At 39.9% G+C, this 20,930-nt stretch overlaps 1 protein-coding gene across 7 annotated transcripts in view; it reads left to right on the forward strand.

Annotated features, from left to right (window-relative positions):
• UBXN2B (UBX domain protein 2B) overlaps positions 1-20,930 on the forward strand; it is a 44,152-nt gene that overhangs the window by 12,970 nt on the left and 10,252 nt on the right. For 4 of the 7 annotated variants that reach the window (XR_009697648.1, XR_009697647.1, XR_009697649.1 and 1 more), the window contains exons 4-7: positions 1,389-1,472; positions 2,933-3,042; positions 6,236-6,373; positions 12,798-12,959. Coding sequence is in view for 2 of the 7 variants with exons in the window: in XM_061171663.1 (XP_061027646.1) it covers positions 1,389-1,472; positions 2,933-3,042; positions 6,236-6,373; positions 12,798-12,959; positions 13,942-14,104 (657 nt within the window). In the remaining 5 variants the exon portion in view is untranslated. Of the gene's footprint in view, positions 1-1,388; positions 1,473-2,932; positions 3,043-6,235; positions 6,374-8,402; positions 8,544-12,797; positions 12,960-13,941; positions 14,403-20,930 lie in introns of those variants that run through there. The other 3 variants (XM_061171663.1, XM_061171664.1, XR_009697651.1) reach the window with 3 other exon arrangements.

The following is a 20,930-nucleotide window of genomic DNA, read 5'->3' on the forward strand; positions in this document are numbered from 1 at the left end:
TAGTTTCTCCTGGACTGTAGCTTGTCTTTTCATCCTCTTACCAGGATTTGTCACGGGGCAAAAGTTTTCATTTTGATAAAGTCCAGTTTCTCCTTTTTTTTCCTTTTATGTATTTGGTATCTTGTCTAAGAACTCTTCATCTAACTGTAGGTCCTGAAGATTTTCTTTCATGTTATCTAGAACATTTTTTATCGTTTTTCTTTTTGCATTTAAACTTATGATTCATTTTGAGTTAATTTTCTATAAAGTTTACATCGAGGTTCATTATTCTCCTTGTGGAGGTCCAAGTGCTTCACCATTGTGTGTTGAAAGGCTCTCCTTTCTCCACTAAGTTGTTTTTGTGCCTTAAATTCCTATAAAACTTTTATACAACTTTTATAACTATGTCAGCTGGCAGAGTACTGGTATATCAAAGAAGACTTCAAGTATCTTTTTGTGTATAATTGTCATATATTCTTATAATTATCATTTCCCAACCTGAGTTCCCTCATCAAAATCATTTGGGAGGTTTTCTAAACCACCATGTGGCCTCAGGGATTATGGCTCAGTAGGTGTCCAATGTGCCTAGGGGGCCTGTCTGGTAATTGTGAGAGTCATCCACTGCTCAGAACCGCTCTTGTTAAATGAAACTTAACTTTTAGTTTTCATTTCGTTCTTTACCCACAGTTTGAAATTCTCTTTCAGTTAAGTCTCAGGTAATTTTGGTTCTTGCAAGTTCTCCAATTCTGTAAGAAAAATACAGGATTGATATAATTTAGTCTATAGAAAGGAAAGCAATGTGATGATTAATAGCTCATTTATGATATGAATGGTGATTAAAAGAAACAGCAGTTTTACCTCATAAGCTATCTTACCTGAAAAATAGAAGAGCTTGTAATTAGTATAACAGAACAAAAAGTACAGTCTAGTTGATTTGTTACAGTTGAATCAAAGCAGCTTGTAAGTATGGAGCTTTTCTTCAGGATAATTTATACTCATTTATAAAATTCTTCCTTTCTCTATGAAACTCTTATTTACTTTGTGAAATATTCAAGAATTATAATTATTATAAGACTTGTCATAAAATAGTAAAGGTGGGTTTTAAAGTCTGTTTCTACTTGAAAATATTATTTCAGTGTATAATGCATTTCTTAGTTTAAGGTTGGCCTAAGTTATTTCAGCTTCTGAGTCACTAATGTTTTTGTGGGAAGAAACATAATTTCTTACTAGAGTATACCTCTCTGTAATATAAGACCTTTATTTTAATATAAAAATTTCCTGGAAAATATAAACCAGTTTGGCTAATTATAATTGATATAGTTTTAAAATATATTATCACACATTATCATACCATTTTGCTTGATAAGCCTCGGTGAATTTTTAGCTCATTTGCTATGTGTGTGTTTTAGTCTTTTACAGGTGGAGGGTACAGATTGGGTAATTCCTTTTGTAAGCGGTCTGAATACATCTATGGAGAAACTCAGTTGCAAGATGTACGTACAGAAAGAAAATGAAAAATTGTAGATTTTTGCCTCTAGTTACTACCGTTTGTTACAAAATTAAAAATTGATAATATAATCTCTTTTTGTTCTGTTACTTTTTGAAGCATGGATTAAAAGGACTTACAATTATATGTAAGTTTTCATACTTAAATTTTGTATTTTATATCTCAATTGTGCCTTGCACTTAGAGATACATAACTATTTGTTGAAAGAATGTATGACTCACTGTCAAAATGAGCTTACATATATGTTATAATAATTATTATAAATGACATACCATCATGATATAGAATTAGCTGAGTTATGAACATAGAAATGCCTAAAGTCATTCTTTGTTTTCGCCTTTTGAAATTTTGGAGTTACGTTTCATTTTAAACATGTATAGTTTAGCCTTAGAGGGTCTCTGGAGGTTCTGTCTGGCCCCCTGGCATAAATAGTTTAGCTCTGTGGCAGAGAAGAAGACGGGTAGACCAGCAATCCCACTACTGGGCATATACCCTGAGAAAACCATAATTCAAAAAGAGTCATGTACCACAATGTTCATTGCAGCTCTATTTACAATAGCCAGGACATGGAAGTAACCTAAGTGTCCATCGACAAATGAATGGATAAAGAAGATGTGGCACATATATACAATGGAATATTACTCAGCCATAAAAAGAAACGAAATTGAGTTATTTGTAGTGCGGTAGATGGACCTAGAGTCTGTCATACAGAGTGAAGTCAGTCAGAAAGAGAAAAGCAAATACCATATGCTAACACATATATATGGAATCTAAGGAAAAAAAATGGTTCTGAAGAACCTAGAGGCAGGACAGGAATAAAGATGCAGACGTAGAGAATGGACTTGAGGACAAGGGGAGGGGAAAGGGTAAGCTGGGACGAAGTGAGAGAGTGGCATGGACATATATACACTACCAAATGTAAAATAGATAGCTAGTGGGAAGCAGCTGCATAGCACAGGGAGATCAGCTCGGTGCTTTGTGACCACCTAGAGGGGTGGGATAGGGAGGGTGGGAGGGAGACGCAAGAGGGAGGGGATATGGGGATATATGTATATGTATAGCTGATTCACTTTGTTATAAAGCAGAAACTAACACCATTGTAAAGCAATTATACTCCAATAAACATGTTAAAAAGAAAAGAAGACAGGTAGAGATGATGGGGAAGAGTGGGTGTGGAGGGGCAGCTGGATGCTCTCAGGACTTTGGTCTTCTCAGTGAACCGGAAATAATTGGACTTCAAGGCCAGGGTCCAGCGATGGGACCTTTGCTATTTCAGCCATTGTCAGTTCATTAAGCTAAGTATAGATCTCACACGTGGCTTCGTTTATATCTTTATTTCAGCTGAATAAAGAATAGTACAAATAAAGTAAATCATAAATATCACATTTGAAAATTAAAATTGTTTAATGCAGACACGTTCTTGTATTTTTTTCCTACGCCCAAAAGGTTCAGATTTTGCTTAAACTGTGGAGCAATGGTTTCAGCTTAGACGATGGAGAATTGAGACCTTACAGTGACCCAACAAATGCTCAGTTTCTGGAGTCCGTTAAGAGAGGGTAAGATGTGTTACTTGGATTCTATTTGTTACTGAGGGTGGAACTTCTTTTTCTTGTAAACGGAACGCCGTTCAGTACTGCTCTACTGGTTTTTAAGAGTGAGATACTGGAATATATTCTGTAGGTGGTTGCTGGGGGGAAGGGTATTTTTAAGTATATAAAGGACATGTTGCTATCTGTAAGTCAGTGGTTCTTAACTTGGTGGGGGGGAGCAGTGGTCATTGGTCCCTTTCAAAATCCAATGAAGCTATGGTCCCAATTCTGAGCAGAGGTATCGTAATGTAATAAATTAGTGAATTGATTAGCAGGTAGCTGTTCATCCACTAAGCCACTGTCCTGCTTACTGTTGACAGGGTGACTCATTGCATGTATGCCTGAATTTCAGCACCTTACATTAGAAAGCTTTTAAAGTGGCATTACTGCTGGCAGAAGATTTCAGAAGGTTAGTTTGAAGTTACACTTTGTGAAAGTAAACCAGATTTACAGTGCTCCGACCCATCTAAAGAACATCATAACTCACCAGGCCTTCTGGCTAAAGGATGAGGAATCAAGTGATTTTGCTACGATTATAAAAGCTTTTCTGCATTGTGCTTTGACTAGCTGACAATGTGATCATCCCTAAGTAGAAATACAACTGAAGAAAGGCGTCAGGCTGGTCATGAACTGGGAGGTGTAAGTAGCAGTGAAGGGGCTGGAGCAGGAGGTTACACTCCATCCAGTAATTGAAGGTGGGGCTTTTCCAAGTGATGAAATCTGTCCAAGGAGAGTGGCTGAAGTGGAGTGGAGATGGGAACTCATCGGAGTTGAGGTGGTCAAGGAACTCTAATGGAAAGGCATTTTAGAACTAATTAGCATGGATTTTGTATTTGAATTCTACAAAGGTAATGTCAGAATACCAAAGAAAAGCAAGAAATGCTGTAAGCGGGAGGGAGGTCATTGAGAAAGGTGGGAAGCTGACCCGGGAAGCAGTGTATGCTGGTGGTAAACAGAAGGGTAAGAGTTGAAGTCAGTGCTGTGGACTTGGAAACCTGCAGAGTCACTGGGCAGAGCTTGGGAGCCACTGGGTGGGGGAAGTGCTCATCTGCTGAGTAAAGGTCAACATGACTGCTGAAATGACGCTTGCTTCCAGATGGAAGAAGAAAAGAACATGATGACGAATGTGCTATAATATAGATCAAAACTAATTTATTATTAAATGAAAATACTCGACGGACGTTGTAGGCTCGTGGTCAGTCATGGTATACTAAGAGAATTTTTTCATTTGAGCTACACCATATCCTCAAGTACAAATTATGATCAAGAACAATTTTAGAAAAGACTCCTTGAAAAAAATGATTGTCAGATAGTGGTTGTCAGCTGCATAATCATTGTCCCTTTTTTATAACAGATATTTTGTAACACTATCTTCACTACCCTCGAAGAAGAATTTACAGATAACATCATCAATCTATGCATATTATTTCTAAAAACATTCATATAAAATTTATCTTAAATATGGTGAAGAAGTAAAGGAAGGTCATTTATCATAAAACTAAACATATTTCAACGTCTAATGCCTAGGTATGATTACACCAGAAGACATAACAAAACAGACAGATAGACTGACCTAGACTGCACCTGTGTGCAGTCTAGCACTTTTCATGTAGATGCGACACACAAAAAACAGAATAATGAGGTGTGTGACTTTGGCAACTTAATTACTATAAGTGGCATTGCAGTCAGGCACTTGGTACAGTTCCAAACAAAACAAAGTGCAATGTTCCTTCTGTTTATATGGCAGATGAGTTCCTGAAAAGTTCAAAGCGTATTTATACAATACCAAAAAAAAAAAAATTTTTTTTTGCTTATATGTAAGATAGAGCCTAAGCCTTAGGTTTTAGGCTCAGGCGTTATAAACAGCCTTGTCATCCATGTGACCCCCTGGTGGGACCCTCAGTGGTTCTGTGGAACCCCCGACAAGTCTTCATTGTGTAAGTTGAGACCCCGAGACAGAGCATCTCCTGCCCCGATCCTGACCCTAAAGGAGGGCAGCATGCATGAATCACATGACAATCAAAATCATCCGTCAAATTTCCAAACTTCCTCCAGGGTGTTTAGAAATAAATATCCACATTAACTGTTGTGTCCTCATCGGGATTTTCTAATGCCGACTTAGGTGTAAATTGCTGCCCTACAATCTGGCCTTCTGTCAGAAGCCCTCCAGCCTCCCTGTGACAACAAAATCCCTATGTTGAGAATCACTAAGGAATAATGTGATGCACCTTTAAGAAAGAAATATCTACGAGAACTAGTCAATCATCACGGAAATTTTTAAATTATAAATTAAGCAAAAATTGCTGTTTTCAAGTTCACAACTTAACTATCACAATCTCAACAGTGTAGATTCATTTTTCGAAAAGTTTACTAAAACATTTTTCCTTTTTTTTAAATTTTTATTTTATTTTTATACAATTTTTAAAGGTTACCTTCCATTCACAGTTACTCCAAAATATTGCCTATATTCCCTGTGTTGTACAATACATCCTTGTAGCCTGTCTTACATCTAATAGTTCGTACCTCCCACTCCCCTAGCTCAATATTCCCCCCCACCCCACTGGTAACTACTAGTTTGTTCTCTATATCTGTGAGTCTGCTTCTTTTTTTGTTGTTATATTCACTAGATTGTTGTATTTTTTTAGATTACACATGTAAGTGATATCATACAGTATTTGTCTTTCTCTGACTTACTTCATTTAGCATAATGCCCTCTAAGTCCATGCGTATTGCTGCAAATGGCAAAATTTTATTCTTTTTTATGGCTGAGTAGTACTCCATTGTATATATGTACCACATCTTCTTTATCCATTCATCTGTTGATGGACACTGAGGTTGCTTCCATATCTTGGCAATTGTAAATAATGCTGCTATGAACCTTGGGGTGCATGCATCTTTTGGAATTAGTGCTTTTGTGTTTTTTTGGATACATACTCAAGAGTGGAATTGCTGGATCATTTGGTAGCTCTATTTTTAGTTTTTTGAGAAACCTCCATATTGTTTTCCACAGTGGCTGCACCAATTTACATTCCCACCAACGGTGTACAGGGGTTCTCTTTTCTTCACATCCTCGCCAACGTTTGTTATTTGTGTTCTTTTTGATTAATGCCATTCTGACAGGTGTGAGGTGGTATCTCACTGTGGTTTTTCTTCTTTTAAGAGAGATTCCCCCGGAGCTTCAGCGCCTGGTTCACAGAGGCCACGTGAATCTGGATATGGAGGATCATCAGGATCAAGAATACATAAAACCTAGACTGAGGTTCAAGGCTTTTAGTGGAGAAGGACAGAAACTTGGAAGGTAAAACCCTAAAATGAGAAAAGTACTTGTCTGTGTTCAACATGAATTTTCTTTGAGAATAAGAAAAGCAAAATTACCTGGAAAGTAAAAACTAAAATATAAACTATGAAGACCTTGCTGATGGAATTAGATGTACCAATCTGGTGATAATATTAGTAGGTGATACTTAGATAGCAGTTACCACATTCCTGGCCCTCAAAGCACTTTTACAGTCATTACCTCATTTCATCTTTACAACTGCTCCTTGACGTAGATCCTGTTATCACTCCATTTGCAGATGCAGCAGTTTGCCCAGGGTGATTGAGTGAGGAAGTGGTTAGCGTGTGAGCTTCAAACGGGGCACTCTGGCCCCCGAGTCTGTGCTTTTTACCACTGTGCCATCCTGCCTCTTTCTGATTACGATTATGTGGGTTCACAGGGGGAATTGTTGATTAGATAAAGCAGTAGGTATCTCAGATCACAGCTGTAAGCATCCCTGTCTGCCGTAGGTAATTGTTAAGCTCTTGAAGCCAAAGCAGTGTGCTTAAGTTGGTTATTTTCGATATATTTTAAGCAGCCAAACTCTTTCTTCAAGTTATGGAAACACATAGAGAACTCCTCTTATTGCAGGAAGAGGGAATTGTCTCAGACATTTCCAAAGAACCCTAGGACTTTGCCGAGCACAATTTAGAAACCAGTGTGCATGGTGTAATGTACGAGTGGACACCTTTACAATAGCTACGGCTTGCCTCTTCATAAAGCTTGTTACGTGTGCTGGTAAACATGACCCTCCATTTGTCCACACGTTACTGCAGGTGGCATGTTGAATTGCGGCCTTGGCCATGTTTCCAACATACCCTTTTGTGCACCCTTTGTTCCTTTTCATGTGATTCCTTCCCTTCCGAGTTCTTTTTAGTTGCCTTGTGCACACCGGTTCTCTCTTCCCCTCTCATTTCTCAACATAGGAAAGAATTCAGTATCAGCTCTCTGCACCTGTCTTTCATTTCTCAAGTCTCCCTTTCTGCATCCTTTTCGCCGATTAGAGACTGATTTCTGAGACATGTAGAGAATACAGGAACATGTGTTGACCTGGCTTTTTTAAGGACAGGTCTACTTGGAAATTTTCTCCCTCATCTCTCTTGACTTTCAACACAGTCAGGCTTCTCCTGAATTGTCCTATTTCTTCCCTCCTTTTTTTTTATAACTACGACCCCCAGATATTTTTTTAATATTTTCTAGCACTTCTCATTTTTTACTTAATATTTATTGAGATTATGATTTTTAATTAAAACACAGGTTAAATGCCCAGTCATCTCTTTGTTTCATACGCTTTCTTTTTCTATTATTTAAGTGTATGACCAAGAATTAAAGTTAGAATGCATATCTTTGTTAGTAGAAGTACAGTTGACCCTTGAACAACACAGGGGTTCGGGGCGTCGACCCTCCAAGCGGTCGAAACTCCTGTTATAATTGGCTCTCTGTATCCACGATTCCCCATCCTCGGATCGTGTAGTACTCTATATTATAGATCACGTAATAGTGTTTGCTGTAGAAGAAAATCCACGCGTAAGTGGACCTGCCCAGTTCAAACCCGTGTTTTTCAAGGGTCAGTTGTATAGTAAACCTAGAATTGAAATTGAAGAAGGTTGCCTAAAGGGAAGATAGCTAAGAAGACCCAGTGATTATAATTGGCAGTTTGAACTCATGAAAATAACGATTTATTATCTGATTGATTATAGTATCTTACAAAGGCCAGCCTTTCTACTTATAAGGGAAATAACTAGAGAAAATGACAATAAAAAAAGGAGAAAATGATGAAGGAAGAATGACAAAGATAAGTGGTGATAATGCTGTGTTAACCGTTAGCCATATTGGTCAGGGTTTTTGATTATAGAAAACAGAATCCATTTGCTAGATTAAATAGTAAGGGTTTTCTTACAGAGCCTTGAATAATTTATAGAATTTCTGGAAGAGATAGCAAACCAAGCTTTCCTTAGATGGGGGAAGCAAACAGAACTTTCTAGAGAAAACACCTCCTGTGCCCCATCAGTTGCTCAGAGCCTGTGGAGCTGGGGCCCAGAGCTAGGACACCCCATCGTGACTGCACTGGGAGAGTCAGATGCCTCCAGGACCTTGGGGACCAGAAGAGCTGCATCATCTCCACGCCATGGTCTTAACTTTCACCGTACAAGTATGTATTTGTTTGCTTGATGGAAGGGTGAAATCCTACAAAATCCTAGCTGCAAGGGAGTCTGAGAAATGTAGTCTTCAGAATTTCCAGCTTCTGATACACAGGAAATTTACACAGGAGATTAGCGTGGTGGTGTGAGCCTGTGTGATGTACATGGATCCAGATGCGGAATAGTTGGCTATGTATATTCTAAGAAGGTGAAGGGTTGCATAGAGCATTTTAGAGGACTTCACGTCAAGAAATATATTAAAACATAAAAGTTCTAACAGTCAGCCTTTTTCTATTCAGAAAGTAACTTTCTAAAATGGCTTATTTCCCAAGAGTTCCAGACAACTATTTACTGAACAGAGAAGTAATTAAAAAGAAGCAAACAAAACAGAATGAGAAATGATTCCATTGTCTTCCATAGTTGGCAGTCTAATTGCAAACAGAACTTTACATAGATGGAAATTGACTTAATTATTTGTAGATCACAATAAAATGGGGTAAACCTAAATGCAATAGAAATATTACCCAGTACCTTCACAGTAATATTATAGGAGCAAGCAAACCGTAGATGTAAAACTACAAATTTTTGATAGTAGAACAATACGATTATTTAATAAAAATGAGCTTGGTGAGCCAGGTAGAGCTAGAAAACCTCAGAATCATTTTTGACGGGCAGGGCTAGCATTTCTGATAGACATTCACGGTAGGCTTTTGAGCTGGCGTGTATGATGATACAGATCATGATTTGAAGTAAATCTCTCTCTGCTTCAGGACAGTCACTGCCTGTCTGGCACACTGTGCATCCAAAAGCTTCTGTTTGCCGTTTGGCCCGAGTCTGGCCATTACACCTGAGGTGTGCCTTCGCCTTGGTCCCTGGACCCTGGAGGGCCCTCTTCTCTAACGTCTCACAGCCCCTTCCTTCCTGCCTCTGCTTCATTCTCTGACCAGCGGTTCTGCAGACCCTTGCCTGACTGCACAGCCACTGGATCTGTCTGCCCTGTGCAGTCAGTGCTGCTGGGGACGCCCGCGCGCCCGTGCTGGGCAGGCGGGCTGCCCCTCTCCCGCCCCCAGACGGCTGAGCCCGGACGTTCCCGGTTTTCCCACAGTGCCCGTTCTACCCCTGCCCCTCACTCGCAGCAGCTCTGCTGGCGAAACAGAGCCTGACAAGAATTAGCTTTCTTAATACATTCCTCTTAGCCTCTGAGTTTATTACATCCATCCTCACCACCCTATTTTAAGTCTGAAGAAGATGGGTCTGAGGGAATCACTCCGCTTACAAGCTACATCCTTTCCTCCAGTTTGCCTAGAAAGCTTGTTTCACCAATTAACTTTCTTCTTTTCCTTTTTAAAAAATTTTTCTTTTTAATGTTAATTCTTGAAGCATACATACAATATATTAAAAATGTCACTATGGCTTGATAAATTGAATGATGAGGAGAAAGTTTGAAATAACATGCAGCCGTGACTTTGAGAGCTAAATGTTAAAGTTAATATGACTTTTACTTTTCATTATTCCAAATTTTTTAAATTTCAAATTCATTGAAAGAAATAAAATTATATTTAAAAAATGGAGTGATCTCACAAACCGAGGAAAGCCAGGGACAAAAAGAACAGGTTAAGTACTTTTTCCTGAGAGGCAGATCTAACAGCTATAGAATGGTCTTTCTTCCTTCCTAGCTTTTGTCAACACACTGACCAGCTTGTTCACTGCCTGTTTCTGTGACTCTGAGGGTATCTTTCAATCTCTGTGACTCAGTTTTCCTTTCCTATAAAATGGTGTGGTTGGCCTTAATTATCTCGAAAGGCCATTCCAGCCCTCAACTATTATTCCATGTAATTTCACGTTGACACACACACATCCTACAAAGGAACGCATGAAAGCTTTTCTTCCCTAGAGCCCCTGCCCTGTACTTTATTTTTATGTTTTAAGAAGTAGCTTACCTGGGAGTTCCCCAGTGGTCTAATGGTTAGGATTCCGGCCTTTCACTGACGTGGCCTGAGTTCAGTCCCTGGTCAGGGAACTGAGATCCTACAAGCCACTCGGCCCAACCAACAAAAAAAAAAGGAAGAAGTAAAGAAGTAGCTTACCTGGTCAGAATCTATAGAAAGCATTAAAGTACAGAAGCAGCAATACGAGGCAACTTGATGTCGTGGGAAGAACCTGGGAGGAGCCTGAGCTTTCTCGTCTGTCGGTGGGGTAACAGGGGTAACTTTTCCTCCCCTAGTTGTTGTTAGGGTAATAGTTACAATGCTAATAGCTAACTTGGAGGTAGTGCCAACCATATAAAAGCACTGTTTGATGTGCTTATATGTCTAATTAATTGAAACAGTGCTGCTGTTGTCTCTCTTTTACAAATAGACATCAAATCTTAATCCTCTCTCAGTCATCCTAAGGGATTCTTTGATAGTCTTTGATGTTGATTCTCTCAAATACTGAGACTTAGATGGCTCCCTATAAATGACCTTCTTTTGAAAAAAATAAAATATATATTTATTAGTATAAAAGTCCTATGAGCGTTTGTGCTTTAGTCTAGTGTAAACCTAGCTCATCATGACTCCAATTCCCACCCACAAACTTCCTCAGCATATCTGGCAAAGTGGGAAAATTAACTGGCACTTACTGCCAACACTTTGCCTTTCCTTGGGCACAAAGAGGTTAAGTGACTTGCCCAGAGTCACACGTCTAATAAGTGGCAGAGTCAGTCCCGGAGTCGGGCCCCTGCATCCGTGCTGTTGCCCACTAAGCAACAGTGCCTCCCTCACTCCAGGATCTAAAGGAAATAGCAAATGCTGCAGCGGCTGTGCTGGTGGTGGCGATGACAGTGTGTAGACCTGGTTATAAGGGTGCAGAGGGAGAGGGAAGAGGCCCTCTGTGCTCACTGACTCCCGTCCCCTCTTTGGGTTTCGTCCCCCTCCCTGTGTGAGGGACACTGGACTGTTGCAGAGTAACCCACCTTGGAGGTGCAGCTGTTTCAGTCCTCAGTTCCAAACTTGAAAGGAAATCCCTTAATACTACCTGAGCAGTGACTGCAGATCATCATTTTCTCCTCTTCCATCTCTTTATCTTATACATTCTGAAATTAGTTCTAAAATATGTGTCAGGAAGTAGCTAAGGAAAGGCGAAGTGTTAGCAGTAAGTACCAGTTAATTTTCCCACTTTGCCAGATATGCTGAGAAAGTTTTTGGGTGGGAATTGGAGTCATGATGAGCTAGGTTTACACTAGACTAAAGCACAAATGCTCATAGGACTTTTATACTAATAAATATATATTTATTTTATTTTTTTCGAAAGACAGTCATTTATAGGGAGCCATCTAAGTCCCAGTATTTGAGAGAATCAACATCAAGACTATCAAAGAATCCCGCAGGATGACTGAAAGAGGATTAAGATTTGATGTCTATGAAGAATTTCTAAATTTCTTTTCATTTGTTTTAATTGCTTAATCAAAAGAGCACTATTTTTGAGATTTGCTTTCGGCTTACAATGATGGGTCATCCTGCTAGCGTTAGAAGGCACTATGGTCACTAGTAACCAAGGCCCAGTGGTAAGAGATTGTATCACACAAGGTTCATTATAAATTCATCACCATATATTAAATTTCATTTCTCACTCACACTTAGGAACTACTCTTTTGTAAAGCAGTAACTACTTAAAGCAGATTTTTAAAGTAATATCAACGAAGTTTAAGTTAATAGCTTAGTGCTGATGATGTGTACAAATATAGCTGATACCTCTTGAAACACTGTTCCAAGCACTATATGAAGGACTTACTATAACAGACCTACATGACATGTTATTATTTCCCCCCCATTTTATAAATGATAGAACGGATTCAGAGAGATTAATTTAGGTACTCGAGTACACGCAATTGACAAAGCTGGGATCTGAAACCAAGTCTGTCTGTGCTCATGGTCAGTCCTGGACGTTAACTCCAAGTTGCTCAGGTTTCTAACTGAAGACCATGTGCTGAACAGTCTCATGAAATTTCAAAGGGATTGGGGAGGAAGGAATACAGAGTTAGCCTTTCAAAAGAGGCTGGATAAACTAAATCAGAATCACAGGACCCAAAGTAATTTTAATATAATGAAAGAAGTTGGAAGAAGAATAGGAGACCCCAAGGAAGCCGTGTTCTCACTGGGGCAGAAGCCATGGTGGGATGACTGGAGGTCAGGTGAAAGTCTGAGTGGTTGTTTTACTGTCTTCAGGTTGTCGTGCATCTTATGTATTCAGATTTACATTCTGATTCTTTAGTTCTTCTTTCTTAGCCTCACACCTGAAATAGTCAGTACACCTTCCTCCCCAGAAGAAGAGGAGAAGTCACTACTTAACGCAGTTGTTCTTATTGATGATTCCGTGCCAACGACCAAAATTCAGATCAGGTTAGCAGACGGGAGCCGTTTGATACAAAGATTCAATAGTACACACAGGTAAGCTTGGGGTGACTTATCTTTATAAAACTGGACGCAGCTTGAGTCATGAAGAATACGAAATTCTTTACATTTACTTTTGAAGTAAGTTTTTGACAGAAAACAAAAACTTTAAAAGAATAATAGCTGTGTGTAAGAAGTGAAACATTTAGTACTTAAACATCCTCTGTAAACTGTCCAAATACTAGTGCAAATGCAGATACCACTCAAAAATAAAGAAAATTGTTAAAAGCTGTGGTTTTGCACCGTTGCTAAAACCATGAGAAGTTGAATCAGATTTGATTTGCTTTACTAAAACCTGATTTGGACTTTACTCCTTTAAAAATTTACGATAACCCTGATTAGGATTAACTTTCTACATAGCAAATTCTTTATAACATAAATTTATAGTGTAAATAAAGTTTAATTGTGCTCTTATCAAGTACTTCAAATAAACAGTTTTAAATGTCATTTTAACATTCATTGTACATTTGTTGTGCTAATAAGATATTATTTTTATTTGTTCATTGTACCCCACTAAGAGATACATTTATGATCTTAGTTGAGCTACTGTATATATGTGAGCGTAATTTTTTTCATTATTTTTATAACTTACACTTTTCATAGTTATAGACTCACACTGACACAGGCTCATCTGAGGTACCTTTTTCTGGGTCATGTGCTGCTAAGATATTTTATACTCTGAAAAAATAGGCCCTGTAGTGTAGTAACATTGTTGACATTTCTTCGATGCATAACTCACCTAAAGATTGTGTCTGTTTACAGTGAGAGTAAATGTCAGGTGCGCTCCAAAGTTAATCCTCACATTTTACCGTAAAGCCAAGGTAAATCCATCCATTGAAATTAAATTAAAGAAGGTTACAACACATTTAAATAAGGATAAGAATTGTGTGATTTTTTTTTTTATTATCTAGTTTTAGCTAAAAGCTTAATTGACAATAAAACTTTTGTATCACAAATTATTTTTATCTTATTTCTTCAGGATCCTGGATGTTCGGGACTTTATTGTACAGTCCCGTCCTGAATTTGCAACTCTTGACTTTATTCTTGTGACTTCATTTCCAAACAAAGAGCTAACAGATGAAAGCCTGACACTACAAGAAGCAGATATTCTTAACACTGTGATACTCCAGCAACTAAAATGATATTCCTCCTACCCATGCAGTAGCACGTAGGAACGATAATGTGCCATATTAGTGAGGAAAACACTTAGACTGTAAAAAGTTATTTTTATTATTTATACAGATAAATTTTGGTTTTATTCTTATTCTGTCTTCCAGCGTTAGTCTAGACAAATTTGGACTAGGAATAGATCTTGAGAAATATGTTTGAGGTTTTAGCTGCAAGGGCTGGCTTCTGTTGATAGCTTTTAAATATTCAGGCAAACCAATTGGATACATGATCAGCGTTAATGCAACAACATTTGTTTGCAGAGAAAATGAACAAAACCCCATTTTGATAAATGCATTTGGTAAAATCTGCACTAAAGTTTCTTGATGCTGCATTGATCAACAGCCATTAAGAAATCTTCTGATCAAATACTTTGAAAATTTTTCTGTAATGTATACTGAAAAGTATCTGTATCTGATTTTGAAATACTTTGATCATAACGATAATTATTTCTCCTATTAAGATTTTACACATCCTTTTTCCTTGCTGATTTAGCTGTTTACTCATGTCAGAAAATACAGTTTAGCCTTGTATTTTACAGGACTCTGACCATCCTAAACTAGAAACAAAGACAAAGGTCAGCAGTTCCTGAGATGTGTCCACCAGCACTTTAGAGTAACTCCAGTCCCTCGCAGAGCCTGCCATGATCACATTCATTTATTCATTCAGCACGTTGTTCCAGAGGACCCACTACATATATTAACACTGTGCTAAGTGTTCGACCCAGAATGTAGTCTACTGCAAGACAAAATGAGTGTAGAAATACAGGAATGTAAATTCTGTCAGCCAGACTGGATCTGAAGAGTTACCAGCATAAATGTCTGCGTTTCTGCTGACGCCAGGTATTTCCTGAGTAAGGGAGGCTACAGCAGGATGAGAGAAAAGCTTTTCCTTCTTCCCAGACACCATTCATCTTTGGTCACCCCTCCTGGTTAGTCTTTTATTGTAGTCTTTTATTGCTGCTGTAACAAATTACTACAAATTTAGTGGCTTAAAATAGCCTAAGTTTCTTCTATAGGTGAGATGTCTCACGTGGGTCTCACTGGGCTAAAGTCAGGTGTCAACAGGGCAGCATTCCCTGGGGAGGCTCTAGGGGGAGAAGTGTTTCCTTGCCTTTCCAACTTCGAGAGGCCACCTGCATTCCTTGGCATGTGGCCCTTTTCCATCTTCACAACCAGCAATACTGTATGTCTCTGGCTCCAGTGTCATCACATCTCTTTGAGAACAGCCGGGAAAGAGTCTCTGCTTCTAAGGACTCATGTGATTAGATTGGTCTGCCAGATAATCCAGGATGACCTCCCCATCATAAGGTCCACGGTAACCTTAACCAAATCCTTGAAATCCCTTTTGTCATGTAAGGTGACATATCACAGGTTCCTTCTGCAGGCACCAGGGGTGGTCTCCTCTTGGCCTCTTCCAACTTGTAGAGGCGGATGGCATCCCTTCCCTTATGGCTGTATCCCTCCACGTCTCTGCTTCTGTCCTTACATCATTTACTTCCGACTTTGATTCTCCTGCTTTCTTCTTACAAGCACCCTAGTGCTTACATTTGGTTCACACAGATAATCCAGGATAATCTCATCTAAAGTATGAGTGAGCATCTCGGTGTGCGTCCTGGGACACAGTTTCTCTCCATCTGTGAACCTAGAAACCCAGGTATCTGCCCCCAAATATAAGCGTAAGACAGGCATAGAATAATCATTACAAACCTTCCTGTTCAAAAAAATAGAAACTGGAAGGGAAAAAGGAGCCAGCAGTGCCAAGCAATTTAGAAGTTCAGCCAGGCACACTCCGTTAGGTTTCGGGGCCTGGGAATAATCTTCTGTGGCTCACAGCAGCATCGCATAGACGTGTGACTTTCCCTCAGAGTCTTTCCTTATACATGAAAGGTAGCAGGTGTTTGCAGCTGAGTAGTTTTATCAGCTTGTTTCTTGCCTGTGGAATCGTGGGAGGTTCAGCCATCTTTTTTCATTTTATTCTGTCTCTTTCCCTTTTAGTTTAAGATGGCAATGTCTGTGGGTCTTCTGTGCATGTTACAGAAGTTGCTCCATTAGACCAGAGGCTCCTCCCCAGAGCTTTCCTAGATAATCCAGCTCTCTTTTTGGCCTTTTCTGAGATGGCTGAGGGGCTCTGTGAGTCACACTCTTAATCTCTTTAAAGAGCCTTTGATGTGACCTTTTTTTTAATCTTTCTCAGGTATTAGCAAAAAGTTATAGGCCACAATCTCATCTCTTTCCTTAGAGCCATCTTTCCTGACAGTGAATCTCTTAATGTCTTTGCTGTTCGGGTAAACTAAGAATTTCCAAGTCATCAAGTCCTGTTTCCTTCTTTTTTAACAGTCCTTCTCTCAACTTATCTGCTTCCTCTCACATTTTACCGTAATCAGTAGGGAGAAAGCAGGCTGCGCCTTCCCCACCTTGCTCGGAAGTCTTTTCAGCTCGGTGTCCCGAGTCTCCCTCACGCCTCTTGCTTTCCTCGCGCGGCTGCAGCCAAGCCTCCTGCCACCATGTCCCCGGCATCTCGTTTCCTTCCGCTTCCCGCAGCACGCTCCGCATTCCCTCCTGAGCCCTCACTGGCAGCGCCTTTCAGGTCCCTGTCGCTAGTAGGCGTGTCCTCACAGCAGCCGCATGCACCCCTTGCCTCCTCGGAGCCCTGGCTGCCGTCTGCATCCACGTGTCTGCCGCAGGGCTCAAGGCAGCCTCTGCTCTCTCTGTCACGCTCCTAAAACCTCTCCCAGCCTCTACCGCTGCCCAGGCGCAGAGCCACCTCTGCACTTGTAGGTCTTTGTTACAGCAGCGCTCGCTTCAGGGTGTCTAGAAAAGCCCACCGTGCCTCCTCACTGCCACTTGACTGGAATGTGCCAGTAGGAGCTTTGGACGGGACCTTTCTCTGGGGCTCCCATCGCTTCAAGGAGCTGAACTTACCTGTGTGAGGGGCGGATAGTGGGAGGGCTGCCAGACCTGCCCACCGCGGAAGTGTTGATCTCACCACCACAGAGAAAACTCGTTCTCAGTGTCGTAATCCAGAAGAAGAAGCGTAGTCCTAAGTCTTCTCCTCAGAATGGGAAGCTCTGTTCCTTTCCACTAATTGAAAACAACCTGGAGAATATATAAATGACAATTCAAAAAGTCAGCCTCTGTTCAGAAAGATTACCAGGGATAAACTACATTTTCAAGGAGCAAAATCGTATTCCTGCAGAAATAATCTATTGAAACAAATTAACATTTTAAGTAAAAGGGCATTGCCCTGTTTTGGATCAACAAAATGGAGAAAACAATTAACCAAACCCTGTAAAATTACTTGAAACGTTATTCTTGTAGTTTCTTTTTAGTCAATTAGATGGAGTGCCTGTAGACGCACGTACAAAAACGACTGCCATTTCTGTATATAATGGTTCCAAAATAGATGCACATCGGGAGGGAGAATCAAACATCCAGAGGGATGAACAGTACTTTCGTGTGTTCTACAAAGTGTTTTGCTTCATTTAGAGTTTTCCTGAATTCTTTGTACTGTTGCAGTCGCTGTAACTTTTAAAATTTATAATCCTCTCAGAAGAGATTGTGTGACGTCAGTTGTTTTGCATGACGTGTGTAAGGACGTTTTCACTTACCAATAAAGAATGTTTTCACTGAAAATCATTGAAAATCCTTTTCAGAATGTCCTTTGATTTGCAGTTTTATTTGAGTGGCCTAGTGGAGTACTGTAAGGGTAGCATTTCCCGTGGTACGTCTTTCTGACAGAAGGATCCGAGCTGTAGCGATGTTACCTGTTTCCCATCACTGATTCTGTTTTTATTCCACCAAAATAAAGGTGCCAATTTTTCTTCACTTCAGCCACACTGGATCTCTTGAAAACCTTGTCACGACATGTGTTGTTGATCAAGTGCCTCATGTTTTCCATTAAGAGTTTTTGTCCCTGATCAGCAATGCACATAAATACATATGTGTCCAGTGTTGTCATAAAGGCTAAGAAACACTTTCTATAATCCTCTATCTAATTTTTTTTTAAATAAGAATATGCCCTGTCAGTTTTTTTTGTTTTTTTTTTTTTAAGTATTTATTTATTTATTTATTTATGGCTGTGTTGGGTCTTCGTTTCTGTGCGAGGGCTTTCTCTAGTCGTGGCGAGCGGGGGCCACTCTTCATCGCGGTGTGCGGGCCTCTCACTATCGCGGCCTCTCTTGTTGTGGAGCACAGGCTCCAGACGCGCAGGCTCAGTAATTGTGGCTCACGGGCCCAGCTGCTCCGCGGCACGTGGGATCTTCCCAGACCAGGGCTCGAACCCGTGTCCCCTGCATTAGCAGGCAGATTCTCAACCACTGCACCACCAGGGAAGCCCTATCTAATTTTAAAGTATCTTTTAACTCCAAGTAAATGTTTTGTAAAAGGAGCCCCATTGCATATGTATAACAGTGTGCGTGGTGTTTGTACAGCACATATAAATTACTCATGTGGCCCAGAACTAACAACTAGCTATATAGTCTACTTAGCTTATACTTAACAATTTGGCCTCTTTAGAATTTAGAGCTATGACCTAAGTTTCTGAAAAAATAGGAGGGCGGGGAGCTTTTTTTAGAAAGTTTGAACTTGATGATTTATTTTCTTTTAGATAAATGTTTCTATATTGTTAAAAACAAGACTGTAGCCCAAAATGGAGCCCCTAAATGCCAAGGCCCACGTCACCAAACCCTGACTTGACTTAATTATAGTGTGGGCTCTCCCAGAAATGGAATCTTAAACCAGTCAATCGATAATCTGATCAGCACTAATTAGGTCATCTGTCTGATAAACGCTTGCCACCCCCTAAAGGAAAGTGACCTTTGCCATAACCAACCTGCTTTTCTGCCAGTGTATCTTCCTAGTCCTACCCTCTTCTGCCTAAAAAAGTCTCAGCTTGAACAGCTACTGGGAGCTCATTTCTATTTGCTAGATTGGCTGCTGCCCATTCGTGAATTGTTCAATAAATTCAGCAAGATGTTTAAAATTTATTCATTTGAATTTTTTGTTTTTTCACACTATGAAGCAAGAGACTTTCAGAATCATTCTGGGGAGCTGCAACCTTACAACTTCCTGAGTCCTGACTAGGTGATCTCAGATGGCTTCTTAGGCTGCTCAGAGGAAAGCTACAGTAGGAAAGGTGGAAATAAGTCCATTCTGTTGAGTATATCACAACATTTCTTGCTTTCTTTGGAGATAATTACCAACTTATTAGCATGGACTTAGAGACGTCATACAATCAGCAATACAATAGTTTTTCAGTTGGCTCCTGTGGACTGAAAAAAAAATGCACAACATGAGAGTTACGAGTTAAGTTTTATTTGGGGCAAAATGAGGACTATAGCCCTGGAGACGGCGTCTCAGATAGCTCTGAGGAACTGCTCCAAGGAGATGGGGGAAGATCAGTGCTATATAGGATTTTAGTGAAGGGCGGACGTGCAGTCAAGCACACATGTTGCCAGAGGCTTGCTGCTAGTCACGAGGAACAGATGTCACCATTAGTGATTTTAGTGCTCTTCTAGATATGAGGAGATGCAAGAATTTGAGCTCATAAAATCTTCTCTTGAAAATATCTAACTATCTGAAGCCCTGTTCTGCCAGTTTTTCCCAGAGCACAGATGTCTCACTCCTGATCTCCACCCCGAACTCCTTTCAGGGGGCGTTGAAGGTCAGTGGCTGCGCTGGCTACTGACTTCATCCTTGTAGAGCCAGGTGGCGAGCGACAAGTTTTAGTTGGCACTTCTCTTGGAGTTATGTGTGTTAATTAGGCACCAATTAAAGAGGTCCATGAGATTAAAGGCAACTGCCTTTTTTCCTCCAAAAATTCTCTTCTGCCCTTTACCTTCTTGAGTGTAAACTCTCTTAGCACTGCTGTTTATTTGTGTAGATGTCAACACAGACATATGTACAACAGTGACTTTCCTTGCTCTAACCCTGGGGATAGAAGAGTACTTAAAATGAGTGAATGTCCTTTGATTTTATGCCTCTGTGTCTGCTTTTTGGTTTGTATTTTCCTTGTCTGCATAGGGCACCTTTCAGTGTCCTTTTTAGAACATTGTTAATTATAAAAGGTCTGACATGGTAGTTTCTGTAGTTAACATTTTTCCTGCTTTGTTTTTCATTTTTGTCCCTGTGGGAAAGGCTTGTTTCTTCTGCTGTCAACAGATTTTATCATTTTTAATCATAGGATCAAGAATGGTAGAAAGTATAAGTTTTAGTTTTCTGTCAGAATCTATGTTGATTAGGAAGTAGCAACAATAAATACTACAAATACTCAAAACATCAGTAGGCTTGGAAGTGAAAGCACGAACATAGCTGATACAAGTGGGCGGTCCTGCCCCCAGCCTGGGATTTTTAACTGGGTCTGGGCTTTTGAGCACAGGAGGGCATAGGACGAAGTAACATCTTCTAGAAAGAAATGTTCATCCTTCCTACAAATCAATGTCAGATTTAACATCCCCTGAGCTGAAGAGGTCACTCTTATTAATGTAGTGAACTTATATGCAAATAAAAGTTTCATATATGCATGTTATAAATACATGATAATAACACCAAGGCTGAGAGGTGGGTTTTTTACCCCTTGAAAACCTATTATAAATGTTTGTAATGGAAGTAAATGTTACTGTTTTTTGAGGGTTTTAAAATTTTATTTATTTATTTTTGGCTGTGTTGGGTCTTTGTTGCTGTGCACGGGCTTTCTCTAGTTGCGGCGAGCAGGGGCTACTCTTCGTTGTGGTGCGCAGGCTTCTCATTGCCGTGGCTTCTCTTGTTGCGGAGCACGGGCTCTAGGCGCGTGGGCTTCAGT

The sequence above is a fragment of the Eubalaena glacialis genome, chromosome 17 (assembly GCF_028564815.1).
Source record: "Eubalaena glacialis isolate mEubGla1 chromosome 17, mEubGla1.1.hap2.+ XY, whole genome shotgun sequence".
Lineage (NCBI taxonomy): Eukaryota > Metazoa > Chordata > Mammalia > Artiodactyla > Balaenidae > Eubalaena > Eubalaena glacialis.